This window comes from Harpia harpyja, chromosome 6 (assembly GCF_026419915.1).
Source record: "Harpia harpyja isolate bHarHar1 chromosome 6, bHarHar1 primary haplotype, whole genome shotgun sequence".
In the NCBI taxonomy this organism is placed as follows: Eukaryota; Metazoa; Chordata; class Aves; order Accipitriformes; family Accipitridae; genus Harpia; species Harpia harpyja.
In genome coordinates this window covers 12,329,028-12,341,174 of record NC_068945.1, presented here as the reverse complement: position 1 = coordinate 12,341,174, position 12,147 = coordinate 12,329,028, and the positions used below count along the sequence as shown (strand labels likewise).

At 41.6% G+C, this 12,147-nt stretch overlaps 1 protein-coding gene across 5 annotated transcripts in view; it reads left to right on the top strand.

Moving 5' to 3' along the window:
• The first annotated feature begins 141 nt into the window (after positions 1–141).
• Positions 142–12,147, top strand: part of LOC128143515 (solute carrier organic anion transporter family member 1C1-like) — a 59,649-nt gene continuing 47,643 nt past the window's right edge. For 2 of the 5 annotated variants that reach the window (XR_008235777.1, XM_052790821.1), the window contains exons 1-5: positions 7,372–7,513; positions 8,263–8,395; positions 9,032–9,153; positions 10,081–10,227; positions 11,341–11,439. Coding sequence is in view for 4 of the 5 variants with exons in the window: in XM_052790821.1 (XP_052646781.1) it covers positions 8,346–8,395; positions 9,032–9,153; positions 10,081–10,227; positions 11,341–11,439 (418 nt within the window). In the remaining variant the exon portion in view is untranslated. Of the gene's footprint in view, positions 309–2,272; positions 2,343–3,939; positions 4,086–7,371; positions 7,514–8,262; positions 8,396–9,031; positions 9,154–10,080; positions 10,228–11,340; positions 11,440–12,147 lie in introns of those variants that run through there. The other 3 variants (XM_052790815.1, XM_052790816.1, XM_052790820.1) reach the window with 3 other exon arrangements.

Below are 12,147 nucleotides of genomic sequence, written 5' to 3'. Positions count from 1 at the left end.
GTACCAGTCTCCTGTGTCCACCTATTCTAGCAAGTGCAGCTCCTACGCCTGCGGGCTGACACACAATAAAGGCATGTCTAAGGAGGCTTACTGCAAATCGGAGGAGTTTCCAGTGGGGGGAAGGACTTTTTTTTCATTGCCTGGAGTTTGAATGAGTGGAGGGCTGCTTCAGGAACTGCCTGGCTGTGCCTCAGCCCACCGTATGCATGCTCAGGGACAGACTCATCCTTGGACCTGACCGTTGGGCACAACCCCACATGCCAGCCCTTGGGAGGGTGAGTGCCACTGCTGCCCAAACTGTGTCACAGGTGAGTTATCGGGTGTGCTTTCAGTGGGATAGAAAGCAGAGCCACCAGAGAGGGCTCCCGCAGCCTGGCCAGCTGGAGCCAGGAGCGGGAGGAGGTGTCGGAGCCCCAGCTGTGAGCCCTGGTGCCAGGCAGAGAGAAGCTGTGAGCATGGCCAGCAGCTGTCCTTCGGGCAGAGTGTCACCCGCCTGGACTTGCTCAGGTGTCATTGGTGTGATGAAGCACAACTGGAGTGCTGCAATGGATGGCTGTAAACTCTTCAGAAGGGATAGGCAAAGAAGGGCGGGCAGTGGGGTAGCCCTGTATGTCAGGTAGTGTTTTGATTATCTAGAGCTTAATGATGGTGATGATAGGGTTGAGTGTTTATGGGTAAGAATCGGGGGGAAGGCCAACAAGGCAGACATCACGGTGGGAGTCTGTTATAGACCACCTAGCCAGGATGAAGAGGCAGATAAAATACTCTGTAAGCAGCTGGGAGAAGTCTCACAATTGCTAGCCCTTGTTCTCATGGGGGACTTCAACTTACCAGAAGTCTGCTGGAGATAGAATATAAGCAGAGTGGAAACAGTCTGGGAGGTTCCTGGAGTGTGAGAAAGAGAGCTGCCTGACACAGAATGAGCCAACTAGGGAAGGTGCCCCACTGGACCTGTTGTTTGTGAACAGAGAAGGACTTGTGGGTGATGTGATAGTTGGAGGCTGTCTTGGGCATAGCGATGACAAAATGGCAGTTTTTGATTCTTGGAGAAGCAAGGGGGGGGGGTCAGCAGAACGGCTGCCTTGGCCTTCCGGAGGGCAGACTTTGGCCTGTTTAGGAGACTGATTGACAGAGTCCCTTGGGAGGCAGTCCTGAAGGGCAAAGGAGTCCAGGAAGGCTGGACATTCTTCAAGAAGGAAATGGCCTCAAGTTGTGCCAGGGGACGTTTATATTGGATATTAGGAAAAATTTCTTCACTGAAAGGGCTGTCAAGCATTGGAACAGGCTGCCCAGGGAAGTGGATGAGTCACCATCCCTGGAGGTATTTAAAAGACATGTAGATGTGGCATTTAGGGACATGGTTTAGTGGTGGACTTGGCAGTGTTAGGTTAACAGCTGGACTCGATCTTAAAGGTCTTTTCCAACCTAAACTATTATATGATTCTATGATTCTGTGACTACATTTTGCTGGCATTCCTGCCACATCTGGGAAGGAAGAGCTGACACAGGCTATCTGTCTTCACGTTTCATGGTACTGGAGAAATATGGTAACCAAGATACAGCAAAAACCTAAGGCTGTCACTATACCCAAGTCAGTAAGACACCATCTTTACCAGCCAGGTATCTGCTTGGATAAAACCAGAACTATCTCTGACCTCCCAGTGCAGTTGGCAGTGTATTACCAATACTCCCAGTATAATACTGGTGGTGCCAAAGAGTATTTGAGTGGCATAGGGCAAGTTTGTGATTAGAGTGAAATGCTCCTACGTATGCTAGCTGCACAAAAGAGGAAAGATTAAAGCTAATACTACAGTGGGCTGTGGTACTACCGGGCACACTGCTTTGCTCCCTGTCTTGTGTTAAGGATTTCCCTCAGAGGCGTTGTCAGGGCAGGTGAACCAACACTCTGAGATATATGGTTGCAGGTTGCTCTGGGCCTGAAAACTACTGATCTCCTTAAAGCTGTGCCATAGGAACAATTGGGGATACATTAAAGCCAATAAAACTTGCATGGCTATCAGTCCTTCCTAGCATGCTTTCATGTGACATCTGGAGTCAGATAATAAATGCTAATAATTTTTATACTATAATAATTTTTTATACTGCTGAGCATAAGTTTTGTTTAAGCTCTGCTGTCCATTTGGAATTGTACCAACTCAGTGTGGCATGAACTTGTATGTTGCTGTCAACCATCGGTGTGTCATATTCCACCCCCATACCTCCACAGTATTTTTTTCCTTTTTTTTTTGTCAACCCTGCTTGTGGGCTGCAGTGGAAGAGACTGTGCAGCCCCCCTGCTCCTCTGCTGGACCTTCTCTAGTTGGATGTTGCTTTGCTCAGAGGTAAGGACACTTCACTTTTAGCTGTGTTTCAGATCTTTTCCTTTTTCAATATTTTTTTTCATTCTGAGATTGCTGTTGTAGTGATGTGCAAAGCATTTCAAACCTTAAGCCAAAGGCTATTTGATGTGCTTCCATAGCAACATACCTTATGTGAGTGTCATGCCCATGCTCAAAAGTTTCAATGAATTTATCCTCACATGAGTGCTGTGAAGTACATGCTGTCATTCCCCATTGTTCAAGTTCAGAAGCTGGACAAAGAGAGATGATGTGACTTTTCCCAAGATTGCAAGAAAGTCAGAAGCATAGCAGGAATGGGTTATAAGTTTTCTGCAGCAGGCACAAAACATTCTTATTTTGTTATTGTTGTTTTAAAAAAATCTGTAGACTTATTAGTGCTGACAAGGAAATACATTAGAGTCCCTGTTAAGGCAGTCTCAAATACAAATATTTCTCTTATATGTAGTCAGGAGCTCTTATTTCATCTGATGTAATGGAGAGATGTCCGTGAAAATGTTGGTACCACAGCCACAGTCTTTTTGCCTTGTCCGTATATGAACAGAGCCTAGGCAGGTATTTGCATGAGCAAATCTTAGCATCTAGCTATACTTTTGTTATTTTCACTTACATTTCTGGAAACACAAGCACCTACTTCACAGACCCTTGGGAAGCCATGAAAACACATGCATGTACATGTACATATACATAAAACCATATATATTTTTTATTTATGTAAGATCTGTGTCTTTAGACAAACACAAAAGAATAGGAACCTCTATTCCTATTTTCAGCCAGCAGTTCTATAAAACATAGTGCTGCTTAAAAGTGAACACAGAAGCTGATTTCATAAATATTTTCAGATCTGATTTAGAGATTGAAATTAAGAACAAAGTACTGTAGTATGTAAGTAGAGATTTAAGAATTACTGATATCTTTTGTTCTCAAAGTGCAGTATTTAGGTTTTCTTTACTTCTTTGTATTTACCTGCAAATAAGCAAATTCACATTTTTCCTGTAACAATTGACCACTGAGCCCTAAGGCTCTATCTAAAATGGTAAAGGGAACTAAACCTCTTTATTCTTGTGTAACTCATTAGCTAACATCAGACGATTAGAGCTAATGTTTCAATCTAAAACAATTCATGTCCCTCATTAACGAGGCTAGATTTCCTTTGATCTAATTACTTAATGTCCCAGATATATGGGAAATTCAGAGATCAGCTCTGAGAAATCTCTGCAGACGCGGTCACATCTAGAAATGTGAACTTACATATAGGCTCCAGAAATGTTTGAAATGTTAACAAGCCTCATTTAGTCTGCTGGTAATGCTTGGTCGAATGTTCAATGAAATCACATGGATGATAGCTAGAGAATGAAGATGACTGGTTGCTGAGTATGATTTAATCTTCATTATTATAGGCAAGTGGATTGCAAATTTCCATAATTAAACATCCAGTGCACTGGTCAGTTTCTGTTGTAAAGTTTGATAATTGCTGTTGTAGGGAAAACAGTACAGCGGGGTGTTGCTGTCACATGATGTGCTTTTGAGGCTGAGCTAATAGGATGCCCTTTTAAAATGTTCCCCATGTTTTCTGGTTTAGAGGCAGGGGATATCATCATGGAGATTTCATCAAAAGAAAACACTCAGTTTTTCTCAAACAACACAATCCTGCCTGTTGACCGATCTTCATTCAAATCTGAATCTTCCGCATCCAAGGAAAAACAGTCGTGTTGTGGAGGTATAAAGGTAGAGTAAGAGTTTTTGGTATTCCAGTAGGGACTTAGAAAACCTCTTTTTGGTGAACTATCCCTTTTTCAGTTCTGATTGTGTCTTGCTGAGTCAGTATGAAATTATTAAAGCTATTTCTAAGTTACAAAAAAAGTCTGCATCTGATATCTGTTTGCCTAACATTTGGCAATGTTCATATATAACATGTTGGTTGAGGCTTGCATGTTATGAGATCTTCAAAGGTCATCCTGAAAGGTCACTATATCTTCCTTATTGCACCACCTTATCTTCCTGAAGTTAAGAACAGAGTATTGGCAGACAGGTACCACAGGCAGCTGTTAGTACAGATTGCTTTTTTAAGACTGTAGCCATGGTAATCTTCTGAGCTCTGAAAAATAATATTCATATTATGCTCTGTGTGTTTTGAGTGCTATATTATTGAAGTATTATTGTAATATTCCTGATTTGAGAGAACTCTGCATGACATCACGTTGAAACGAAACTGCAGAAATATCACTGCTGTATATGCATTTCTCTCACCTATGAGAACTACTTCTTAGAAGCAATGGAAGCTCCCTGCTTTAAGCCTCTTAATGTAGCTGTACCTACCTGATGGTAGGACCACTGCACCTTGGAGGAGGATTCCTCCCTGTACAGGACACCCGGGTACAGGAGGCAGCATGATGCTTTGCCTACTGTCTCTATCTGCTTTCCAAACCCAGACTGTAAAATGCTGATGCTCTCTTGGTTGAGGTCTCAATAAATCACCATACCATGGTGAGGTGAGATAAAATGAGTCTTTGGCCTTGCCCAGTTCTTTTCATCTTGCACAGTCTTTATTTCTGTTGTTTTTTCACACACACATGCATACATCTACTTTCAGCTACTAGTCCAGCTCCCAATACAGTCAATGACTTCAGCAATAGTTGACCTGAAGTCTGTAAATTATGCAAAGTAGTTAAGATATTGCAGGATTAATTGAGTCTGATGGCTGCTATAAAAATATTTTCATTCCTGAATACTCTCCTTGATTTTTGTCTGATCCTGTAAAGGCCCAGAAATGGGGTCCTGTTTTGAAATAAAAAGATGAGTTGTATTAATTAAATTTGTAGCGTAATAGTAATTCTATCATTGTTCCTTCATTTGCTGCAACAGTAATCTGATTCCCTCATTGAATAACCTTCAGTCACAGATTAGCCAGTTGGGAATCAGCTTATTAGCTCCAAAAATAGAAAAGCAATGATATTTCAGGTCAGTTTCTTTCTGTTCAAAAAATTTGCATCTTCTTGGAACCCAAACCGGTATGATTAACTTATTCCAGTAGGGACTTAGAAAACCTCTTTTTTTGTTGAACTAACCCTTTTTCAGTTCTGATTATGACTTGATGAGTCAGTATGAAATTATTAAAGATATTTCTAAGTCACAAAAAAGTCTGCTTCAGATCTGTATTTTCCTAACATGTTACCAAAACAATATGTGGATTCAACAGGTGTTTTTTACCAATTATCAGCCTTCCCATGTGTTAAAATTGCCTTTATTAACCAGAAAGATGTGGTGAAGTATTTACTTACAGTCACTGACAAACCACGGACAAATGTGAAATCACGTGTACCTTTCTATTCCAGATCTAAATTGGGAGCGTTTTTCCACCGCTGCACACAGTCTCCATCTCCCTCCTGGGACAGCTGCAAACCCAGTAGAAAAACTTGTGCCAAAGGGAGACAGAGACACTTGAAGTTCTAGTTTGACCTATGCAATTTTCCTGTGAAAAACCGTATTTGCCTTCACATTTCTATTTAAAATCCAAGAGCATAAACACACAGAAAATGTGAAATATTATGGCAATATTTTTACTAGAGAGCTCGTTGAGAGCCCTCACTGTGGGAAATAAGAACCAGATACTGTTTATTTACCCACAAGTGTTTCTGAAGGAGGAATAATCAGCACTGGATAAAGGGTGTTGAATGTGACACAGGGATATATTTGAGCCTTAACATAAGAATTTGCATTCAACAGTGATGCCAGTGTTATTACCAATGATGTGCCTTGTCAAATGAGATGATGTAAGGAGTATTGCACTAGCGGTGAGCACATCACTTCAGAGCACCTGCTTACTGGAAGCATGATTGCTCAGAGGGCAGGTCTAAGGAGTGGGACAAGGGTCTAAACCTCTCTTTATATGAAATCTTATTGTGTCTTCTAATTTCTGGTTAGGGTTTGGTTGGGGTTTTTTTAACACCTTTTACAAAGAGCATCCATGTATATTCGGTCAACACAACCTGTATCTGAAGGTAGAAAGCAATGTTGTGGTTTCCATGACCAATTGCATGGTGTGTGAGTATCCTTGGAGCTCCTAAACTCAGTAAGGCTGCATTCAGTAAAGGCAAATTTAGGCAATAGCTCTGCAGAAGTGGAAGAGTTGGTGCTAAGGACCCTGCACTCCCACTGTATGCATTTCAGGGTGGGGACTTACTTCAGACCAGCTCTAGTCTTGTCCCAGAGACTGAAGAGCCATTGGCTGTTGAAGTTAATGTAGTGCCCTTCTGGAGCATGTCTTCCAGTTAAATTTTGTGTAAAAGGGATTCAGTCTGCACGTTTTCAGTATGTACGAAAGCACAGTGAGGAGGGTGGGAGTTTCATTTCCAAAGTCCACTCCTGATTCAGACTAACACACTAAACCAGATATAGTGATGACTAAGAGAAAATAACTCTCTTTTGCCTCTGCAAAACAAAAGGATGCGAGAAGGTTGTCCCCCAGCAAAATGGAGTGTGCACTCAAAAGAAAACGTATGCATTACAGCTTGCAAGAGATCTGGTGGAGAAAGGACCAGCGTAGAAGAGAATTGCCTGGCAGGTCACTGGTCGACTCATGGAGCCATGTAACAGGAGGCAGAGCCCTCTCCCTCCTGGCCACCCTGGGCTTCAGTGGGAACAGCTTACCAGAACAGGACTCTAAAATCCAGCCAATTGCAAAAGCCTATGTTAAAAAATGCCCAAGTAACTCACCTCCCCACCAAGCCACACTTAGCATTTACCCTTATTGTTATTGTGTAATATATACCCCCTCCTTAGATAGAACAGGAGCGTGAGATATATCTCTATCCTTCAAAGCAACAGTTTATATCATTATTGCTCATAAGAAATGGACAAATTGGCAATCTAGCATTTCACAAAAAGTAGGACAAATATTGATGTTGTTATTTGGGAAAAGAAGAGGTGGGAATGTAAAAATTGTTTAAAAATAATTCATAAAGTAAAGCCTTCTGTACTGTCTGGTTTTAATCACTGTCAATTTCTTTCACAGATATTTCTTGGTGCATTGTCTTTTGTTTATTTTGCTAAAGCACTGTCAGGAAGTTATCTAAAAAGTACTATCACACAAATAGAAAGAAGATTTGACATCCCTTCCTCTTTGGTTGGAGTTATTGATGGCAGTTTTGAAATAGGTATGTGCTGTAGAAACCCATTTTTGTTTTCAGAAAAAAACAGTGATGCAATTTGTTGTGAAAAATTATTGTATAACTCTCCTTGAACCATTAAAACTGAGCAAGGTTCACCTAGTAAAAATCAGCATGTCAGCATGATTACGTTGGATGAGATAGGGTTGCTAATAGAAGCAATTCAATATAGTCCTAAATATTCTATAACCTCATAAGCTTAGTGTCTGGCTAATTAATACTAACAGAAATTTTGACTGTTGAATGAGATTTTACCTGCACAGATTTCTGCTTTCTCTCTCTTTTTGTCAGCAATCCACCTGCCCCACAAGTGTTTGCCCTTCTTGATTTATTAAGCAGCAAGAGTACAAACCTCTAACTGTAATCTACATTCATTGTCCAGTCCATCCCCTTCCTTATTGCACAAGGTTTCCAGCATGATGATTTCAGATTACTGAATTTATCTCGTGCGTGTTCAGTTAGCCTAAGTGTATAAAGCTCTGTGATTCCCTCTTTTCCTGCTTTCCTGGTTATTTGTTCTCTTCAGCTGGCACAGTCCTTCTCTTTTCCAGCTGCTTATCCAAAAGTTTATGGTTTTCTTATCACGGAAGGCATTGGGCTTCTGTAAGAATGCCTGGAAAGAGGGAGAAACACCAACTCCATGCGATCAACCCACTCCCCTTCAAATCGCTGCCTATACCACACACTAGGAATCATTATTTTAGGGGATCTCTTATTTTTCTTTTGTACTCTTAAAGGGAACCTCCTAATCATAGTTCTTGTAAGCTACTTTGGAGCGAAGCTTCACAGGCCAAGAATAATTGGAGCAGGCTGCTTAATTATGTCAGCTGGAACATTCCTAATTGCGATGCCCCAGTTCTTCATGGGACGGTAGGTACAAAGTGATTGGTATTTTCCAACTGGGCTATGCACACTGAATGTTAGCTTGCTAAAATATTTAGGCATTGATTGTGAAGATGCCCATAGAAATGGGCATATGTGGATGTGGTTACTCTATTTAATATTTTTGTGTGTGTGAAAAGACTTATTACTGTAGAGCAAATAATTTCACATATATGCTATTTTCAGTTGTAATCAACTTCTTATAGTTTTATTAGTCTGTGATCTTGGTCGGCCACATTTTGACACAGTTTAAGAATTGTTGAAGCTTCAGTGATGAAGTGATCACTAAACTCAGGAAGACAGTCTGAGTATCAAACACAAGCCAGAGGATAAACACACAGTCTGATAATCAATTAGTGCAGATTTGTGCATCATGGCAGAGCAAAGCGTCCATTAAACTCAAATGCATCACTGTGCCACAAAGAGAACCAAAGGGGCAATTTTCATGTGCTACAGCAGTATAAATCAAGTTCCATTTATCTCCTGTAAACCATCATTGGCAACACTGGATGCAGACAAAATTTTCATTTAAGTGCTATGGGCCTATCTTCCATGGTAGTAACAGATATGTTTGCTTTTTCTTATAAGTTGGGACAGTAAAACACAACTTTGGTTTATAAACAGATATCAGTATGAAAGATTCCCTTCCACCAACAATTCAACTGTTAGCATCTCTCCATGTCTGCAGGATAAAAGCCAAACTCCACTCTCAGCCTTGGAAAAATCTCAAGCAAAAATAAATGCAGGTGAGAATGATCTCTGTTAAATATTGTGATAAGCACACTAAAATACATCAAAAGGCTCCTAAACTCTCATGCAATAGTTTATTAGAACACAAAAAATACTAAATGGAATCAGATGAATCTTTCCCACAGAAAAGCCAGATCGACTGGCTGAGGCAAATTTATTAAAAATAAATATATAACTGCCACTGCCCTCTGCCAAGATTTTTTTCAGCCTGCAGCCTTTCCTCCAGCCTTGCTGTCTCCTCCAGCAACTCTCTGCAGCTTTGTGGCTTGCAGAAACACCAATCTCCCCTGGGGACCTTGGAAAGTCATGGTCTTCCCTCTGCCAGGAAATGTGCCTTTAGATCCTCGGCCCACTGGAAACAGCCACTTGGGTCTCCCAGCCTGCAGACCCCCCTTCTTGTTTCTCTCCCTGCCTGCTGACCCTGTTTTGCACACCACAAAGCTGTCTCCCCTCTGGGTGTGTTGAGCTCCTCGTGGGCAAGGAGCCTTCCTCCCTGATGCCCAGCCATGAATAAGCTGTGGATGAGCAAATCAAACCCTCTATAGGTCATAAAACTTGTGTATTTTTGCATCTTCATGCCTGTAGATTAGATGTGGCTGGTAGTGCTCACTATCACCATCAATGTTTCCCAAATCTTTCCATTAGGAGATCCCAGGTTTGGTTAGAAGGAAGTGAAAAAGGTTTCTAAAATGGGATGTGGCAACAAATTTATAAAACTGGCCAACTTCTACTATCTTTGACTGAAGAAGCTCATGCTAAATGTGTGTCCACCTCAAGCTGATGCCATCCCCACAACCCACAAAACATTTTTCACAGTTTTCATGCTGGTTTTTCCCACATTAGAAGTATTTTAAGTGTCCTGTGCATTCAGTGTCAAACTGTTGTGAAAAACACGATTGTTGTCTCTCTTGTGATATACCCAGGATGTGAAAAAGAAGCAGGCTCTTCCATGTGGATCTATGTTCTACTGGGAAATCTTCTGCGTGGAATAGGTGAAACTCCTATCCAGCCTCTGGGAATTACATACATTGATGATTATGCCATTGAAGAGAATGCTGCCTTATACATTGGTAAAATAAATATTGGGTTATTTCCTAAGGGATTTTTCACCAGAGGAAACTGAGTCATTCTGAATAATGGAATGAGTGTTATTGAGTTAACTTGCCCTGATTGTTTTGTTTGCATAATTTCCAATATTAAAGTTTATTTAACAGTCATGTACACTCAAGGGACCAAGTTCCCCTTTAATTATACCAGCACAGTTCCATTATCTTAATTTGAGGAAAGAATTTGACCTTAGGTTCCTGCTGTTACCCTAATCTTCCTAATTCTTCTGGATGTGGACTGCTGAGCCTCTGTGCACATTCAGTTCTCTGGAAAGTGATAAAAAACTTGTACTCTTTTAAGCACTTAAAATAGAATTTCAGCAGGCACTCAAAACATTCCCTCCAGATTCAGGTAGAATTATAAACAACAGTGCTAAGGCTTTAAAAAGTTGGTATCAGTGTTCTTCTTGTGTTCGTTGTCTGAAGACCTCTGCACATTCACCTGAAATATTACCAAAAAAATGCTTCCCCATCAGCATCTTGTCTTGACAAGTTTCCAGCCTGGCAAAAGGCAAAACCTCAGGTTCTATCTGTAAAAGACTCAGTCTTCCCAGATTTCCAGATCAATTTTGAAATTCAAAATATTCAGAAAGTTTGGCTGAGGGTGTATTGAAACATGTTAATATTGGGTATCAAAGCAAAGTGATTTTTCAGCCTACTCAGGGCCCACCACAACTTAAAGTGATCGGTTAGCTTAAATAATTGACATTTGCTTTCCAGTTACTTTAATCTAGTCAGCTAAAGAGTTTCTAGCAATTATAGATTGGTGCTGCTCTTGAGTTTAGGCAATTCAGTTCCCTGACTTTTTTTCCTTTGGGCTGAATGTCAGTCTTTAATTGAATGATAACAAAAAAGGTTGAAGTATCAATGTAGTGGCAGAAATTTTATTGTTGGCTTTTTTCTTCTTGAAAATGTTCTAACTTGTGTAACTAATGTGCCAGAGAGCAAAGGTTGGCTCAGTATTTTAAGACTGTATCGCTTGTTACCCATCACATGTCACACTTTGCTGTTAGGTGCAGCAAGAACCAGTGCTCTTTTTAACTCAGAAGTGTAACAGTCCCCTGTTTTCTATTGCAGGCTGCGTACAGACAGTTGCAATTATAGGGCCAATATTTGGCTTTCTTCTAGGATCCCTGTGTGCCAAACTTTATGTTGACATTGGCTTTGTAGATCTGGGTAAGTCAGAAAACTCAGATTTTAAAAATTCAGTCAGGCTCCAAAATGCCTATTTTAGGCCAAGATCTAGTTATCTTGTAGGCATAAGGGGCTAGCGGGGGTAGAGCAGGCACTTTATGAAATAAGGAGGATGACAGCAATGCAATGCCCCATGCAGAAAAGGCTAGCAAGAAGGATGGGTATGGAGGAAGTAGGAGGCCTGACTCTTCCTCAGCTGCAGCAGATCTGGTGCCCCCAGGGAGATGCCCCAGTGAGGAGGCTCTGGGGGGACAGCAGGCATCACGAGGAGGCAGGACTGAGGCTCAGGATCCTGCCAAGAGCTCTGTGCGTGTGTTTTATAGTGCACTGTCATTGCCTAGAAAAGCAGTCTTGCAATGGGCACCAGGGTTCCTGACTGACTTCTTCCTGAGAAAACACCTTCCACCCCATTTTTCCCTGGCACTTTTGTGCAGAACAGCCTGACTGGGAACAAGTACGTGGCCACCCGGACTACCTTATGTCCTTGGCCTTGCAGCCTCTCTGGGGACGTGCGACCAGAATGGCTGGGGACCCTGCGGTGTCAGGGGAAGGCTGCCGCTGTGTCACAGGAATCAGTGCGTCCTTATTGCCTCCCCACAATTGCTCCTGTAACACCGATAGAGTCACACAGCACAGCTAAACCTGGCAAGGTGGGGGGGGACTCCTCTGGAGAAAGTCCCTGCAAAATCA